Below are 18,093 nucleotides of genomic sequence, written 5' to 3' on the forward strand. Positions count from 1 at the left end.
CAGGAGCAGGAGATCGCGTGGGCCAGAGGTAACGGGGGGTGCCGCGGGCCGGGCCGGCCGCTGAGGAGACCCTTGTGTCCCTGCAGGGAGCGGCGGAGAGCGGGAGGAGCCGGGAAGGCGGCGGGAGAGCAGGGGAAGGCCGGCGCGCCGCGATGGTGAGTGCGGGGGGTGCTGAGGCGGGCCCGGGCAATGCGGCTTTGCTGCTCCGGCCCCTCTGTGGGGGGCAGGAGGGACCCCGCGGGGGGCGGGAGGGGCTGTGCTCGCCGCTGCCGCTGCAGTTGGGAATCTCTCGGGGTTCCGGCGGTTCAGGGGCCGTTTCCCGACCAGCGGGGCCGGGAGGGAGGCGGGGGGGCTTCGCTGTTGCTTGTGGGGTGCTCTGGAGAACCCTGCCCCTGGCTCCGGCGGGGTTGGAGCACGACCCGGCCAGCCCCGCGCCCTTTTCTCATGAGGGAATTTGCCTCTCTCCGTAGGCTACAAAACCCCCGAGAAGTTTAAGCGGTAGGTAGCCTGGAGCGCGTTCCCTTCGCTGTCCGTAGGTGCTTTGTTCTGCGGGAACGCGGGGCCGGAGGCGAGGTGGGGCAGCGGGATCAGGTGGGGGTCCTGGCTGCGACGATGTTTCCTGGGCCTTGGCCGAGAGCTGCAGCTGAGGCGTCGTCTCATTCCTGAAGCAGAGACATTCACCTGCCTCTGCCAGCGAGGGGCTTTGCTTATCGGGCTCCTACAGCCCTTTCCTGCGGGCTTTCCCCAGTCCAGGGCAGAATAGATGTGGTTAGTTCAGTTCTCTGCCTCACCTGATGCCCAGGTGCTTGTTTGGGGGGCTCTTGCAGCCCTGGACACTGAAGCAGCACTTTTGGGGTTGCCCAGGGCCTCTGAGCCACTGTGGGGCGAGAGCTCCCAGAGGAAGGGCTGCTTGTGGCCAGAGACTGAATAGGAAGCTGCTGGCTCCTTGATAGAGAGATCTCCTTTCTGGCTAAGTGAAGTGAAATCTTTTATCCACAAAATACTGGGTCAAGTCTTGGCAGTTCTCTCTAGGAAGGCCTTATGCTGATGGTGCTTGAGCCCAAACCTGTATGCTTGGGGGGTTTCAAAAGAGCAAGGCATACTGAAACTGGGAGCTTGTTTGCACCTGCGTGGTGAGCTCCCCTGCCTCAACGCCTTTAATGTGTCTGGTTTCAGACTCTTTGGATGACCTGCTTGGCGACCTTCTGGGATTCGAGGACGGTAAAAGGAACCTTCTTTGCAGCTGAAAGGGCAGCATCCTTGTGCTCTTAGTCCCCTGCTGGGAGCGGGAGGTGCTGGTGAAAGAGCCAGTGGTCTCTGAGGGGGCTCCAGCGGTGAGGGGGGAGGAAGCAGCAAGCAGGGTTTCCCAGAGTCAGAGGCTGTCGAAGAGGCTGGACGTCAGCTTGGGGAGGCCGAGTGAAGTTCATCTCTGATTAAAAGCATCTGTGGCCCGTGGGGAGACAACAAATCCCCCTCTGGGGTGCCCGGGTCAGGAATATGCCTGTGTCCGTCATCCTCACGTCTCCCTGTCTTGTTTCCAGACGAAAGCCCCGTGAATTCTGTGAGGACTTCGCAGCTGGCCAGGGGCAGCAGTGGGAGAGTCCGGGGCACCAGCTCGCCGGCCAGCCAGAAGTGAGTGCCTTTGAGACAGAGCCTCTCGCTCTTGGAGATCCCTCTGTGCTCCCCAGGTCCTTGTGACCTGCCCCGTCCTCGTCTTGTCCCCCTCGCTCCCTGCCCCGAGAGCGATTGCCCGGGAAGGCGAGTTACCGGCAATGCCTTTGGGAACTGGGAGCCCAGAGCCTGAAGCTTTCCAGCGAGAGCTGGGTGCGCCCAGCCCGGTACATCTCCTGGTACGTCTGCCTTAGGAGAGTTGCTCGCTTAACTACAGCAGTCCCAGCACTCCCATCTTTTATGCGGGCGCTATTTGCACCTCCTTTTCTGTTGCACAACGCGGCTGCCGTGGTGTGCCCGTGCGGTCCCCTCCGCCTGCCGCCACCTGGCCTGGCTGTCCCTAACGCGCCCTTGCCGAGCTCACGGGTGCTGCTGCTGACCCCCGGGCTTGTGTCGCAGGTGCCACGTAGCGGAGGATTTCTTCAGTAGATTGCCTGCAGAGGACGTGGAAGCTGCAGAGGTGAGCCTGCATTTTGGGAGAGAGCCTGGGTACCGCGAGGGCTGGGACTGAGCTGGGCCAGGCTTGCCCCTGGTGTCACCCCAGGCAAGTCAGCAGTGGGATATCGGGGGAAACCGTGAGGTCTGGCTGAAGAGGTGACCCCTCTCTGGCGTGACTACAGGGGAACTGGGCCAGGGGAGCGGGTGGCTGGTGGGAGAAGGGCTTGCGGGTGCCGTGGGTGAGCTGGAGCAAAGCCAGGGGGGCACGTCGTGCTGCAGCCCAGCCCTGCTGGGTGCTCTTGGGAGGAAGCGCCGCAGGAAGGACCCTGACCCAAAGCACCGGCCTGGGTGTTGCTGACACTTCTCCCAGAGGCAGTAGGATGTCAGCAAAGGAATCAAGGCACGGGGAGTTTCCAGTGAGGGGCACCCCAGGAGGAGCTGGGCGTGTGTTCTCCCATTCCAAACAATGAGGAAAAGCGGGGGCTGGAGCATGGAAGTGAGGGGTGAGGAGTTTCCAAAGTCTGCTTGTCTCTGATCTCTGCCCTCCTTGGCACGCAGGGCTCCAGCGCCTCCGGCAGAGAGCCCCAAGCTCTGTTGCAGAGCCTGAAGGTCAGTGCAGAAATACCCTTCGCCTGAGCCCCGCGTGGGCTGCAGCCGTGGCCTCCAGCACCAACTTCCGAAGGGAGAAGCAGCGCTGAGGCAGGAGTAGCACTCGCCCTGCTCCCGTCGCCGTCCTGTTGCTTTCCAGGACTTGGACGACCTGGAAGCTGATCTGCTGGGAGCGTCGAGATCCGGTTCTGGGCCAGGGCTGACAACCGTGAAAGGCCCTGGGAAAGGTGAAAAGGAGATTGTGCTGCTCTTGTCGTACCCTGGTTCCAGACGAGCAGGGCGTGTTTTCTTCCGCGATAGGGAATGAAAAGTGGATTTGTTCCCTAAAATCTTTTTTGGGGCTGTGCCAGCCACCGAGTGTCATTCTGGCTGTGTGTTGTCCCTTGGTTGATCCCTGGCCCGGCCTCTTGTCGTGCTGTGATAACATCACTGCCATCAGCAGCCATGACAGCCACGCTGCCGCCTCCCACCAAACCCACTTGGCTGTTGCCTGGTGCAGGTCAAAGACCAGGGATCTGCCTGGTCTGCGTGGAAGGAGAGCCAGGCGGTTGCATTTAAGACGTGCCTGTCCGCAACCTGTCCTGCTCTTCCCCAAGCCCTTTTCTCCTTCTCTGCCTGCAAGGAGGCCCCTCAAGAGAGAGATTCCTACCCCCCAGGGCCGTGAGGGGACTGACTGTGTGTCCCAGGATGTGCTTTTAGGGGGCTGCCACCAGAAAAGTGACCTTCAGCCGGGGTGGGAAAGGGCCATCTCCACAGTACCTTGTCTGTGAGAGCTGTGGCCTCTCTTTGCAGGAGAGTCTGGACCTGCGATGGAGAAGAAGCTGCTGTCATCCTTCGCTGCTTCCCGACAGTACAGGAAATTCAACTTGGAAGGTAGGATGTCGCTTCCCTTCAGCACATGGATGTGTGGGGGCAGCTGAGGACTCTGTCCTTGCTCTTTGCCCGTAGCTTGCCTCTTCTGTCACCCAAAGGCTTGGCTGGGTAATGACATAGAGCATCCTTCACCCCTGCGATGTCCGTGCAAAGCTCATCCCTTAGAGGTGACCAAAGGGGAAAAAAAAAAAAAAAGACTGCTCAGTGTTGGAAGCCCTCCTCAGGGTGGGGCTGGGAGAGGATTCCTGAGGGCGTTTGCTTTTTCAGCTGTGCTTTGGTTTTTAGTGCCTGTCTGTAGCACTTGGAGACCCTTGTATCGGGGAGGGGGGGATTCTGTCCCCCTTCCAAAGAGGGGGGCTGGTTTCCTGGCACAGCTGAGATCTGGCTGTCAGAGCCTGCACTTTAACCGAGGTCAGCATCTGCTCCAGTCACTAATTGGCTTTAGATGATTTAGGTGGGCTTTGTCCTCCCCTTTGTCATTGCCTAAAGAGTGGTCAAGCGTTAAAGCACCCCAGTTTTGAGATACTCATGGGTGTCCAGGGTCTGTGCGGAGTCTGCGTTCGTGGCTTTGGGCAGAGATGATCTCCTGTCCCCATGTGCACATGGTGGGGAGCAGTGTTTGGCTTAGCACAGAGGCGTTGTTCTCAATAACCTTGGTTTTGTTGTTTTGTTTGTTTTTATTGTTTTATTTTCTGCCCCTACGGCGTAATTGCCAGATTTAGATGATCCTCTGTCGGGGCTCTTGTCTGATGAGGAGCAGGATGCACCCAAGAAGCCATCCCCGACAGGCACTAAAAGCATCCCTGAGGAAAAACAGAGCAAGGAGAAAGGTAAGTGGGATTGCTTGATGCATCCTCTTTGTGTTAAATGAATCAGCAGCCTGGCTGAGTTTGTGTCATGTCCAAACGTTAAATGAAAGCCAGCTAGTGGCATCTCTTGTTAACCAGTACGGCCTTTTAGGGAGCAACTTGGTAGCACGGTTACAGCTGGTAACAGCTCCCCGAGTGCTCAATATTTGCAGTGTGCTAGAGGTTACAGAACTGACTTTTTCTTTCTGGGAATGGAGTCTCAGATCTTCCCTTGGACTCACCCAGCCTGTTCTGCACGCTGCCAGAGGAGAAGCAGTGTTCTGGGTCAGGATTTGGGTGGCTGAGGGCCTCGCTGGTCCACCCCAAAGCACAGTTGCACCTCTGGGTGGGATCCAGCTGCACTGTGACTGTGTTACAGGCACTCGTCTCTCTTGTTGCTGCAGGAGGGATGCCAATGGGTCTGGTAGTCCCCTCAAACCTCCTTTCACCCTGAAAAATCCCCTCTGGACACGAGTAGCAGCTGGTGGGCTGGGGCAAGGACTAAGGTGCATTGGTGGAAGAGAGACTTTGGGTGAAGGTGGGGAGGAATTATCTGAGTGGAAACTTGCAAAGCTGAAGAAGCTGCTGGTGTCCGCCAGAGCTGGAAACCCCAGTGTCAGTGACACCCAGCAGTGTCCCATCAGTGGCCATGGACCAGGCAGTAGCACGTTGCCACTTTGTCACTTGCTGTGAGATTTGGTCACTGAAAAGAGCTATTTAAAAGTGTCTCTGTAAACGGTCCTGAGAGAGAAGAGCAGGCAGGGCTGCTCTGATCTCTTGTTGGGGGGTGGGGGGGGAAAGAGACAAGCCCAGCTCAAACCTCCTACGATGTGTGATCCCACCCCCAGAGCCACCCGCAGCCCAGACGCCCCTGCGCACCGCGGCCCCAGTGCAGAGGAGGAAGGAGATCACCTTTGAAGACGATGGCGATGACCTGCTAGATGCACTGGGCCTTGGCAGTGGCCCAGGAAGAGATGGCAAGCAGGGCAAGAAGGCAGAAGAGTAAGGGCAGTGAAGGGGCGGCGGGAGTAAAGGAGGGGCTGGCTTGTGTCTTGAGATGGTGCCACTATGGTGGGTGGGGGATGCTGAGCTTGTGCCTGTGGGTCCCCGAAAGGGGCAGGAGCAGCCTTGTGTGGCAGAGAAGAGGCAGAGCAGGCTGGCAAGGCTGTGTGAGGAGGACCAGTCCTGCCTCTGGGAGAAACCCATCTGCCGCTGTGTCCCCAGCAGAGAGAAGGTCCGGCCAGCCCGTGCCGTGCTGGATGAGTTACTGGGACGAGGCTCCGTGGCCAGAATCCTGGAAGAGCCAGGCCTGGGAGAGCGCCGGGAGGTCACACAGGAGAAGAAGTACCAAAAGCAGCCAGGTGAGCACAGCCAGGGACACTGGGGAGGGCTGCAGAGGTGGCAGCGTTGGCTTGGGCGAGTGAGATTGATTTCTACTGCCCTTGCAGGGGAAATGCCCTTTCTGCCCTCGCGGCAGCCTGGCAGCATTTGCGCAGGAGCTGTAACTCGGTTCCGTTTGGCCGTGGGCTGATTCCCCACAAAAGTTTTTCGCAGCCACCCTGGGGAGGCCCCTCGCTTGCCGGTTTCTGGGCAAGAGGTTTGCAGCGGTGTTTTCCCAGAGGCAGCAACGTCAGTGGGAATTGCAGGGGGGGAGGAGGAGGAGGGCTGGAGTCTTTGCAGTGGGCTGCTCCTCTGGGCACTGACTCAAGGCCACTTGTCTGAACAGAGAAGGAAGAGGGTCGGCATGAGAATTTTGTCTTTGGAGCATACGAGCCCTCGGTGGCCTCCACAGCCAAGGGCCGGCCGGCGAGAAGGCAGCCTGTGAGGTATTGTGCTCTCTGTGTGTCTGTAGCTCCAGCCACCGACCACGCTGCCCCTGCAGCGGAGCGGGCAGGGTCCCCCCGGTGTCCCCTCGCGGGCAGGGATGCGACTGCTTCTCCTCACAACAGGTTTTCAGCCAAGACGAGCATTGATCGACAAGCAGAGACCCTCTCCATAGCTCCTCCATCAGCCAGCCAGAGGCCCACGGGGGGCCGCAGGAATCGAGGTGCCTGGCTGGGCCTGAAAGATGACGATTTTATGGATTTGGAGCTGTCATTTCCATCGAAGGCCAGTCCTGCAGGGAGCTCCCCCAGCCCTGCCGCAGCTGGGCGGCCCAGCCCCGCCAGACAGCTCCCGGCTGCAGAGGAGACAGCAGCTAAACATGACTCGGTGGAGGAGGAGGACTGGCTGAGCGCTGCCTTATCACGCAAAAAAGCCCAAGCCCAGGCGAAGGCCCAGGAGGGGAATGCCAAGCCCTCGGAGGCCCCAGTTGAAGGGCTGCAACCCTGCTCTCCTGTCAGGTAAAGGCATGGTTGATGGCCGCAGCGCTCCCGTCTGCTCCGCGTGTAGCTGCTCCAGGAGGAGCTCTCAGAAACCCTGGGGTCCGATCTGAGAAATGAATTTTAAGCACTGTCTTGTCTTGGGTTGGGGTAATAATGCGGGGCTTCGTCCCAGTGATCCAGCCCGCAGTCCCCTCCCACCTCTGGGCTCTCCTGCCAGTTGTAGCCAAGAGGGCACACAGTGCCGTGGGTCCCGCGGAGCTGTCCTGGATCAGCACACCCCCACCAGCTCCCCGCCCCGTGCTCCTCGTTCCTGCCTTCATTCCCCTTCCTTCCTCCTAGTTGAGGCAAAGCACCTCCTCCAGCTGAGTTGACACGGACCCAGGTCCGGACTCGTGCCACTGAAGGGGACTGGGAAGCAAATTGCAGACAGAGAGCCCTGTGGCGTGGGCAGGGCTGTGTTAGCTGGGGCTGGTGTTGCCCAGGGGAAGGGGTTGGATGCAGCAAGGACCAGCGGTGAGGGAGGTTTTGAGGTGTCTTTGCTGCCCCTGCAGCCCAAAGGCTGAATCCTGCCATAGCTGAGTGGGACAGAGGCTTTCCCCTGCGAGGCAGGAACTGGTGTTGGGGGAGAGGATCTTGTCTTTCCTCGCCTCCTGGGCTCTCCCACATCAGATGCTTTTTGCTTGCAGCCGGCCAGCAGCCTCCCCAGGAGCACGGCCGCAGGCAGCCGCTGTGCAGGACGAGGCAACGAGCAGAGATGGCTCCGGGTAAGGCCGCCTTTGCCTTTCAGGCGTGCCCCACAGGAGGGGTGTCACAGTGGGACGGCCAAGCTTTAAACTCCCCGAAATGCTGAGCAGGAGAATGTCTGCGTGCCTCTCCCTGAGCTGTGGCACTGCTGTGCATCACTCGTGTCTCTGTGCCCACGCAGGTCACCGCTCCCCTGGCTCAGCACCACGGAACAAGCCTCAGCTCCCCCATCGGAGGCCGCGCAGGGAGAACCCTCCAGAGATGCCAGCGCCCCGGGTGCGTTTCGTGTGGTTGTACGGTTTGGGCAGCAGGAGGCAGAGAGGGTCCCGGCCCTGCAAAAACAACCAACCAAAAAAAGGCAGGAGCCACAGCATTGCCCTTGTCCGTGTGAACGCTGCCCGGGCTTTGCCCAGCTGTTGCTGGAGGGGGCTGCCAGGCTGCAGGATCCCACCATGCCCATGTCGTGGCGCGGTGGGGACACGGTGCTGGGGTGCACTGAGCTCCGCAGTGCTGCCTGTGGGGTTTGAGAGGGCTGCCGGGGACTTGCTCTCTCTGAGCAATGGGTGGACCTACGTTCGTGCTGTCCCTTTTTTCTCCTTCCTCCCTCCTGCTGCCCCAACACTCATCCCACTAGCGCTGTGTGCTGGCAGACCCCCTCCTGCCCTCGGCTGAGGCTGAGCACCACTTCAGAGGCCACTGCAAGTGGCTGAGGGGACCCAGCCTCCTCCCTAGTTGAGGGAGATGGAGGAGGAGCTGTGCTTTGCCCCCAGACTTACTCTGCAGAGCAGAGTCCTCGCCACTGTGCGTGGGGTGGGGTAGGGGTGCGGGTCTGGACAAGCCTGTCTGAGCCTGCGTCCCCATCCCCAGCTGCCAGAGCGGGGCAGGACCCTTCCCGCTCTGCCGAGGAGACCCAGGCCCTTGTCCTCCTGGGAGGGAATGGTTCCCCTTGGCCTGTCTGAATCCCAGACTTGTTGACTTTTCAGTCCCCACAGCCTTGTTACCGGGAGAGCAGGAGACGCAGTGCCCTGCGCTGCTGGCTCAGGTAGGTCTGCTGGGCCTGGCCCCTGAGAGGGGGTGGTGATCGTGAGCCCTCCCCTGACAACTCACCGTCACCCAGCTCTGCCCGTGCTCCCTGGGCAGGAGGATGGCTGTGCCCTGCTTTGCAGCCCTGGGAGCCTGCGTTCATGGAGGCAAAGGCTTTGGAGAGCCCTGAGGTGCCATGAGTTGTATTTGTCAGGCCAAAGTGTGTGTGCTGTGGCTGCTTTGTAAATCGTGTGCATTGAGAGCCCTGCATTGCCTGAGCAGTGTTGACAGAGTTCCCCAGGCATCTCTGTCTCCTATTAATGAGACATCAGAGGCTCCAGCTGACGAAGGGCTTTTTCTTCAGCTGGTTTTCCCCAGCACGGTGGTGAAGATGCTCTGAACTTGTTTTTGGAGAACTGAAGGGGAATTGTAGCCTGTGACAGGGAGGGAGATCTTGCTTGGTCTTCAAAGCCTCCATTTCTGATGGAGCTGGGCCTCTCGGCCCGGCCCTGGTGGAAGGACACACGCTGTCTCCCAGAGGCCTCGCAAGGCCTTATCCTTGAGTCTGTCCCCAGAGAAGGAAGAGCCCAGCACGCTTGTGTCTGGGGTAGGGGCTGCCGAGTGTCACCTGGGCAGCAGCAGGGTTGGGCTGGAGATGGGTGGAGGAGGGACTGCAGGAGGCTGGGGCTAGGTTGCCATTCCCGGGCTGGGAGGAGATGCTCTCCCCAGGGCTTTACCTCCCCGAGAGCGTCCCTGTGTCTGCGCAGGTTAGCACAGCCAGGGCACAGCTGCGGGCGAGGCACGTGCCTGCCTTTGGGGGCAGATGGCCCCACCAGAAAGCCCCCGATGCTGAAGGGTCTTGTCTCTCTGTCCCTGTAGGCAGAGTCCCCAGGCCTGGACGTGCTGCATGAGAGGAGGCTGGGGGCTCCCGCTGCCCAGCCCCACGAGGATACGACGGGCTCTCAGGCAGCGCTGCTCCGTGCCCAGGCCCGTGTGGCAGAGCTGGAGAGCCAGGTGAGCTCCATCGCCGGCTGGACGGGGGAGCAGGGGTGAGGCAGGGGCAGGAGCAGGGGCCACACCTGCTCCCAATGGCATCGGGGGGGCCGGGGCAGAGAGGAGGAAGCTGCCTGTCCAGAGAAGGCTGCGGCCAGCAAGTGCTGCTGTGGGAGCTCTGTCCCCTGGGCGGCACAAGGAGCTTCTCCCCGGGTGCCCGGCAGGTGCAGACGCTGGAGCTGGCGCGGGCACAAGACAGAGTCTTTCTGGAGAGCCTCCAGCAGCGGCACCAGGAGGACCTGGATCTCCTCCAGAGCACCCACAGGTACCCACAGGCGAGAGCACATGCTCCCCTCGTCTGCCAGGGCCTTGCCTACAGCCCTGTCCCTCTGCCCAGGGCGGGGAGCGCTGGGGTGCTGCCCAGATCCGTGCCGGGGACGGGCAGGCCTAGAGCCGTGTGGGTGTGGAGCTGGTGGGGGCAGAGAGGAGCCCCACAGGTGAGCCAAGGGGGGTCCGCTCTCACCAACACCGTCCCGTGGGGCAGAAGGAGGAGGAGCCGGTCCCAGGGCCAGCACGTCCCCAGCCAGGGCTCAGGCTGTGCAGAGTCGCGTGTTTCCCCGCGCCCCCAGCACCGCCGCTCTGCTCCGAAATCCCCGTGTGCGCTGTGGGTGGAGAGGGCCGGCTACTGCCCTGGAAGTAACACTTCTTCCTGGCCGTGACCTCTGCGGGCAGGAGCCAGGTGAAGGTGCTGGAGGAGACCTGCAGGCAGCAGGAGCAGAGGCTGCGGCAGGAGAAGGAGCAGCTGGCAGCTCAGCTCCTGGGGCAGAGGCAGGAGGCGGAGCAGGCACGGGCAGAGCTGCTGGCACAGCACCAGCAGCACCTGGCCACGCAGGAGCAGCGGAGCGCACTGGAGCTGGAGCGGCTGCGAGAGCTGCAGAGGTGAGAGCGGCACGAGCGGCGCACGAGTGGGGCCAGTGCTGCTGGTTGTGGCAGAGGAATTGGGGAGTGGTTTGGAGACACGGTGCCAGGAGAAGGGAGACTCCAGAAGCGCTGGGCTGTGAGCAGTTGGGCGGCGTTTAGAATGGGGATTTGCTTTGTAGCCAGACAGAGGGAGATGTGGCTGGAGACGTCCTTTCCAAGTGAATGCACTGTATTTTGCAAGGTGCTGAGCCCAGTGTTTTATCTCCCTCAAACCCCTTTTGTCCAGGTCAGTGAGTCAGTAATGTCCACAGAGTGGGGGTCAATTGGAAATCCGTTTTTGGTGGAGAAGCCCATCCCCCCCAGCTGTGGTCCATGCCTAATGCGGTGCCTGTCAGTGGATGCCCTGGGACAGAGCCCCGTGCCAGCTCAGCTCCTGGGACCTGGTTCCCAGGCCCTTGAGCAAGCCTCTTCCCCGCTGCCCATCGCGGGGAGCCCTGGTTTGTAACAGCCCGTGGTGGGCTCCTTGCCCGTGTCCTGCAGGCTGTCTGTGCAGGAGCTGCGCAGAGACCATGACGAGCAGCTCCAGCGGCTAAAGCAGATGAAGGACCAGGAGCTCGACGCGGTGACCAGCGCCACTTCGCACGGCAGGTACCGATAGCCGGCGTCGCGTCCCCGCGTTGGTCCCTGGCCACGGTGTTCCCTGTCCTCCAGGGAAGCGGCCTCAGACCGTGGCACCAGAGGCCGTCCCCTCTCCCAGCCCCTGCCTCCAGGGACGCTGAGCTCTGCTGATGCAGGAATACTGCTCTGCTCTGCCCCAGAGAGGTTCAGGGCAGGGCTGCCCGGCCTTTGGCCCACCACACGTCCCTCTGGCCATTGCAGGGAGATGAAGTGTGTCCCCCCGGGGTGACCTTCCTCTCGCTGCCCTCTGCAGGACTCTGAACAGCGTCATCGAGCAGATGGAGAAGTTCTTCAGTGACCTGTGTGACGTCTTGCACAGGGTGGAGGCCATGCACCACAGCACCTCCCGGGAGCTGGCCATGGGGGTGCAGAAGCAGGAGAAGCAGCTCGAGGGTACGTCTGCCATTTGTCTGCGCCGAAATGGCCGCGAGGTCCCTGCCGGGGCTGGGGACACCCAGGAAACGGGGAGAAGGGGCTCCGAGTCAGCCAGAGGCTGGGAGCCAAGGCTGGCAGAGCTTTGCCTGCCTTGGTCACTGGGCATCTCGGGGTCTTTCCTTTCCCCAACGGTGTCCTGGCGGATGTGCCGAAGGTGCTGAGCACAAACGCGTGCAGTTTTTCTGTGAATCTGGGGTGGCAGAGCGGGGCTTCCCTCTGCATGCTGCTCATGGCCCCACTGCTGCCTCTCCCCAGTGCTCCAGGACAGCCTGTGGCAGCAGCAGAAGGACGCGGAGGAGGAGCGGCGCCGATTCCAGGAGGTGGTGGCTAAACTGGAGGCCAGGCTGGGGGAGCAGACGCGGCTGCTGGAGCAGGTGAGCCCAGCCTGTGTCCTCTGCCCGGCTCAGCCCTCCTGTCTGGGGATGGGCCGTAGGTCTCGCCCACTGGCGGTCCCTGGCCTGGAGCCTGCGAATGACATCTGTGTCTCCTCTGTGTCTGAACCCAGGAGCGACAGAGGGCATTGGCAGAGCGCTCCAGAGCAGAATCACTGCAGCACTCGCTGGAGGAGGAGCAGCGAGTGGTGACCCAGCAGCTCTCCGTGGAGCGAGCGGAGCTGGAGAGGGCGAAGGTGAGGTGGGGCGGAGATCTCCAGGTGCTTTTCACACGTCATGTGAGTGTGAGCGGGGCTGAGCAAGGAGCGGGACACGGCGCGAGCGCTGGGGAGAGGGCCCCGTCAGGAGCCTGGCCAAGGTACCGCAGCAGAGCCCCTGCCCATGGCCTCCAGCACCCCCATGGCAGGCTGCCGGGTGGGTCCTGCCTAGAGGGGAGACGTGGAGTTGTTGGAGGCAGAGACATGGCTCGGGGTGGTGAGAATCAGGCTGTTCCAGGAAGAGCCCAAGGCTGGGGGGGTGAGGGTGCTGCTGGAGTAGCTGGTGGTGTTGCTCTGCACCCCAGACTGGCACACACGAGAAGCTCAGCAGGGGCAGATCTTTGCCATCTCTTGGGAAGACACGAGAGAACGTCCAGGACAGAGCAGGTCATCCGCTGGTTTCCCCTGTGCCCATCCTAGGAGCGGGCAGAGGTGAAGATGCGGGTCCGCACGCTGAGAGCCCAGGAGGAGCAGCTGGCAAGAGAGAAAGAGCTGCTGGATGAGGCCTGGCAGGAGCTGAAGGCGGAGAGGGAGGAGGTGAATGAGGCTGCGCTGCGCGTCCGGCAGCAGGAGGAGGAGCTGAAAAGCGTGACCAAGGTAAGCGGAGCATCTGCGCTGCTGTTCCCAGCTGCACACGGGCTGGCAGCAAAGCTGGGCTTTCACAGCCCTGCCAAAGCAGGGACAGAAAGCCTGTCCTGGAAGGGGAAGGAGGGGATGCCCAAAGGAGTCGTGCCCCAGGGCAGCGAGGGTCCCTGTCCCCAGCCTCCCCAGCCACTCTGCCTTGCAGCTCTCCTCCCAGAAGTACGAGGAAGGGCAGCGAGCCCTGCGGGAGGCACGCAGGGTCGAGTCGCAGCACCAGTCGAGGCTGCAGTCCCTGCAGCGGCAGTTGGAGCAGCTCAGGCAGCAGGAAGAGCGTCTGCACCAGGCAAATACCCCCTCGCCTTCCCTTCTGGGCCTGGGGCCGCCTTGCCAAGGGCCCGAACCTTTGCCAACAGCTTCTCTCTCTCCCTTTCTCCCCGGGACGGGGCAGGACCGGCTGAGCATGGCTCAGCAGAGGAGCCAGCTTGAACAGCTGCGCCAGGAGCTGTCCAAGAGCCGCACGATGCTGCGGACTGCAGGCCGGGACTCCAGTGCCCCTGAGAGTGGCTTCTCCAGCATGCTGTGTAAGGCTTTGTGCTTGCTGCTGGTGGGGAGGGACATGCTGGGGGGCAGCTGCACTTGTATTCCACTTCTTGGGAGGCTTGGGCTGTTCCTGGGGGCTGTTGGAGTTGGCCTCCTCGTCCTCTGAAGGAGCTCAGCGAAGCTCTGAGCCAGGGCAGTGCCAGGAGAGGGCAGAGGGGCCAGGAAGGGAGAGGCCGGTGGGTTAAAGCCCGTTTCCCCTGGGAGCGTGGGGAGGACCCTGCTGCAGGGACGCGCAGGCAGCACCCAAAGGGATGCTGTGTCGTCTCTGTCTGCGGTTCCTCTGACGGCAGCAGCACCACACAGTCGGGCTTCTGTTCCAGGCTTTCCACCAGCCATCGGGAGCCCGGGAGGTGTCGAGGAACTCCTGGCCAGGGCCAGCTCCGCCGAGCTCAGTGCCACGCTGGCGATGCTGAAGTTCCGGGCCCTGCAGGTGAGGTGGTGGGAGACCGGGGCGGGAAGGGGCTTCAAACCCGCTGGGTGGGAGCAGGGCTGGGTGAAGCCTGATCTGAGCCTGGTAGGAGACAGCCCAGGCTGTGGCTCAGATCATTACTGAGCTGTGGGGCTGGGCGGGCTTGTAGAAGCCCCGGGCACCTAGAGGAGTGATGGCAGAAACAAGGACGGGTGGATCCTCGCAGCTGGTCTCAGGCTCATGGACAACGTCCTCAGCTCCGTGGGGTTGCCCTTGTCCTCGCCCTGTCCCTGGCTGGGAGAAGCCAGCTCTGCTGGCCTCTGGCTTCACAATGTCCCCATCCTCTCCCGTCGGCCCCCCGATTCCCTGCTGGGTCCTTCCCCAGGCGGGGCTGCTCTTTGAGGCTTCTGCTGTGAGTCTTGCTGAGAGTGTGAGGTTGTGGGCTTGGGGCAGGGGGAGCCCCCACAACCCAGGGGGTACCACGGATGATGCTGCCCCCTGCTGACTGCAGGAAGGAGGGTTTGGAATGCTTCCCTCCCTCATGAGTGACTCCCGGGACTGTCAGCCCCCTTCTGTGGCACTCTCTGATACCCCTTCCATCCATCCCTCTCTTTTCAGGACCACGCTTACTTAGATAATGAGCAGCTCTTCCTGGAGTCCCTGAAGAAAGCGTCCTACAATGCTCATTTTGTGCCAGGCTGAAGGGGTGGCGTCCCCATGCTGTGCCCAGGGGATGGCTGCTCAATAAACCCCCCTTCACAGGCTCACCAGAGTTACTGTACTTATTGAGGCCTGGGTGCTCGGGGGACTTTTCCACAAATCAAGGACACCAACAGCAGGTTTTTGTGCTTCTTTTATACACAGAAATCAGAAGCTTTTCCAAATACGCCTATTGGATACGGATTGGTTAGTGATTAACATACTGCATGCTTCTACTACTGCGTGTGCTCAGGGAAAGGGTCTCAACCCGGGCAGCGTCTTCTGAACCTCTGTGTGTGTGTGTGTGTGTGGTTTTTAGTATTATAACGAGGGTAGTTCACTTCCAGGACACTCAAAAGTTAGTTTCATTGCCACGTTAATTAATCGGTTGTTCATTGTGCCAGGTTGTCCAATATTTCATCCTCAGCACAATCCCAGACCTTCTCTTTGTGATGCAGGGTGTTCCACTTGTTTCCTAGGGTTTGGAGATCAAAGTCTATCCTGTATGAATTTCTCATCACTAGTGCAGGTTGTCTTGACCACGCTTCAAAGTCCCACTTGCCCGAGCTTCACACCCTCGTACTTGTTCCCATGGGTGTGGTGCCTGTAGCCCCTGGCGTGATCCTTAACCACGGCTACAAGCAGATGTGAAGTGGACTGTGTCAAGAGCCACAGTTTGTCTGTCCTCCATCTCTCTTGCTAGTCAGAGAGGGACCTGGGGGGGCTGACTGCCAGCCGCCTGAACAGGAGCCAGCAGCGTGCCCAGGTGGCCAAGCAGGCCAATGGCATCCTGGATTGTATCAGCCATAGCGTGGCCAGCAGGGACAGGGAAGGGATCTCACCCCTGTACTCAGCACTGGTGAGGCCGCCCCTCGATGACTGGGTTCGGTTTTGGGCCCCTCACTCCAAAAAGGCCATTGAATGACTCGAGTGTGTCCAGAGAAGGGCAACGAAGCTGGTGAAGGGTCTGGAGCACAGGTCTGTTGGGGAGCGGCTGAGGGAACTGGGGTTGTTTAGTCTGGAGAAGAGGAGGCTGAGGGGAGATCTCATGGCCCTCTACAACTCCCTGACAGGAGGGTGCAGAGAGGGGGTATGAGTCTCTTGACCCAAGGAACCAGCGCCAGGACAAGAGGGAATGGCCTCAAGCTGCGCCAGGGCAGGGTTAGACTGGCTCTTAGGAAGTATTTCTTTGCAGAAGGGGTTGTTGGGCATTGGAATGGGCTGCCCAGGGCAGCATCCCTGGACCGTTGGGGATGGACAGTGTGAGGTTCATGGTTGGACTGGAGGATCTTCAAGGGCTTTTCCAACCCAGATGATGCTGAAGCTGTGCTGGGACACGTACTGTATATGGCAGAAACCAAACATGAGTTGGTGAGCAGGTAGGGGTGTCGATCCCTTCCTTCCAAATATAGGGAAGGGGCCAAGCCTATAAAACCTGCCAGGGAGAAAGCCCTTGTTGGTGGCTCCTGATCCCCTGGCCATGCTTGTGGCCGTGCTGTGACTGACTTGCAGAGGGGTGGAGGGCTCCTGTCACAGGCACTGTTCCCCATGCTTGGAGCTTTGCAAGGCTGTAGCACTGTGGTGGGAAATCTGCTGCAGATTCCCTGCTGGGCTGTTCCCTGGGTAGGGCAGGACTGGTGCATGTGCTTTACTTTGCTGGTCCTCAGCTGGAGTGGTTGCTCACAGTAAGTACGTGAGGGGTATAAAAAAGTGAAATCAATGGGAAAAGCCCATCGGGAGAAGTCATAACAGGATTTTCAAGCTCCTTCATGGTTCATTGTTGCCAAGATAAGCTGCTGCCATCTGTGTACATTTGTTTTCCTGCACATCTGCACCCCCCCCCCCTACCCACAGGCTCTGGGCTGTGACAGGATGGTCACCCCCGATGTGAGCCCAGTAGACGGTGCTGCTTGGTAGCGCTGCAGTCTTTGTTTAAAAAGGAATAGCAACAGGCAGCAGTGGAACAAATCTGTTCCAAGTCAGGATGAATCCTATGCTGTGACTGTCCTGTCTCTCCGGCACTGTGCAGTGTGAGTCTCGGAGTCTGAAAGGCTGACTGGCCAGCACTTGTGCCCCTGTCTATTACAGCCATGAGCAGCAGCAGCCTGAAGTTCATAAGCAGCCCTAATGTGTAGAAAGATCTAATCCAGCACAAATCCTGTCTGTGTGGTTGTAGCAATTCCAGGACAGTACCTTGACATCCTGTAAATTTGCCGGTGTTCCTGGCTGGCAGCAGTGTCTGCTCTGTAACAGCCATATCTTGTTTTGCACAGTTAATCGGAAAGACAAATACGAATTGGAGCAGCCTTACAAATGTTATGACTTCTCTGTGTTTGTGTCTCTGTGTGTACACATGAAAGGAGCATTGAGAGTTGCTGAATCAAGATTAACTCTTTCTTTCTGAATTATAGACGGTTGCTGCCAAAACTGATGATGTATATGCCATGAACCCACCTAAGTTTGACAGAATTGAGGATGTGGCCGTGCTGACCCACCTACATGAACCTGCTGTCCTCTACAACCTCAAGGACCAATACAGCTCTGGATGATCTATTCCCTCTCGTGGCAAAGGAGAAAATCCAGCTGCCAGGAGATGGACTTCGGTGACTCTTCTGATTTTTTCCTGCAGACCTACTTGGGTCTCTTCTGCGTCACTGTCAACCCCTACGAGTGGCTGCCGGTGTACAACCCGGAGGTGGTGGCTGGCTGCCGAGGCAAGAAGCGCCAGGAAGCCCCTCCGCACATCTTCTCCATCTCTGACAATGCCTATCAGTTCATGCTTTTCTGTTTTGACCAGACTCATATTAAAGAACTGTGTTAGAAACACTGCTTCTGCCAAATGCCATTCCTCACGTGCCGTGGGCTCAGCTGCCTTTGCCATCCCCTGCAGCGTGCTACCCCAGTTCCTTGTTCTGTGTCATGTTGCAGATTATCTGCTTGGGCTCCCTACTATTGTACTGTGGAATTAGATGTGCCTGTTTTATCTCTAGGTGATGCAAAACCAGCTCTGGACAGTTTTCCCTGTCTCCTGAAATAGTTTTATTTTTGAAGTGCTGTGCTGTTGTACTGCACATGATGTGTATTTCTGGTCTAAGTACTAAGCTAAGCACCGTAACAGGAACCGCTGCAGAGGGCAGTTGCAGTTGGATAGGACACACGGTCTGGGAAGTCCCACACCAACACATGGCTTCAGGCAACAGCAGGTAGGTTCAGAACAGAGCTGGAAGAAATATTTTCACCAAAATACCTGGCTTTAGTTTGAATCAAGTCCTGTCCTGTATTAAATAGTAATAAAGATACAGAATAGTAAAGACAGAAGCAAAGAGGGGAGTGCAGGGTGGAGCAAAGGTGGAGAAGACAAAAAGTGGAGTACACGGAGGGAAAGAGGAGAAAAAGACCATGCATCTTTTCAGTTTTGCTTGCAGAGATTTTGTTTCTTTCCCTTCGATAGACACTAGGTCACGGGTTACCTGAGAATCAGCACTTTTCCCTACAGCTTCTCTGCCTGCAGTTATTTTTCTGTTTGACAGATCATGAAAATCAGTCTTTCCTAATCACATAAGTACATCTGTGACTTTGAACTTCGTCTCCTACAAA

General features: G+C 59.4%; 1 protein-coding gene across 6 annotated transcripts; it reads left to right on the forward strand.

Annotated features, from left to right (window-relative positions):
• Nucleotides 1–36: 36 nt before the first annotated feature.
• On the forward strand, nucleotides 37–17,233 carry LOC141944701 (fas-binding factor 1 homolog). Of its 6 annotated transcripts, none has more exons than XM_074871756.1 (29): nucleotides 37–155; nucleotides 471–498; nucleotides 1,177–1,221; nucleotides 1,542–1,632; nucleotides 2,071–2,131; nucleotides 2,668–2,718; nucleotides 2,858–2,945; nucleotides 3,511–3,591; nucleotides 4,308–4,421; nucleotides 5,288–5,441; nucleotides 5,664–5,800; nucleotides 6,166–6,265; nucleotides 6,389–6,781; nucleotides 7,450–7,527; nucleotides 7,689–7,783; nucleotides 8,491–8,549; nucleotides 9,410–9,544; nucleotides 9,748–9,848; nucleotides 10,256–10,462; nucleotides 10,985–11,092; nucleotides 11,376–11,515; nucleotides 11,813–11,931; nucleotides 12,063–12,185; nucleotides 12,627–12,803; nucleotides 12,994–13,131; nucleotides 13,237–13,369; nucleotides 13,709–13,818; nucleotides 14,416–14,703; nucleotides 16,908–17,233. In XM_074871756.1, exons 1-28 carry the CDS (start codon nucleotides 153–155, stop codon nucleotides 14,497–14,499), a joined length of 3,153 nt encoding a protein of 1,050 aa, XP_074727857.1. In that variant the 5' UTR covers nucleotides 37–152; the 3' UTR covers nucleotides 14,500–14,703; nucleotides 16,908–17,233. The 6 variants fall into 6 exon arrangements, with proteins under 6 accessions (XP_074727857.1, XP_074727858.1, XP_074727860.1 ...); XM_074871757.1 differs by having other exon boundaries at nucleotides 14,416–14,636; XM_074871759.1 differs by having other exon boundaries at nucleotides 8,500–8,549.
• The last annotated feature ends 860 nt before the right edge of the window (nucleotides 17,234–18,093 follow it).

The sequence above is a fragment of the Strix uralensis genome, chromosome 5 (genome assembly GCF_047716275.1).
Source record: "Strix uralensis isolate ZFMK-TIS-50842 chromosome 5, bStrUra1, whole genome shotgun sequence".
Lineage (NCBI taxonomy): Eukaryota > Metazoa > Chordata > Aves > Strigiformes > Strigidae > Strix > Strix uralensis.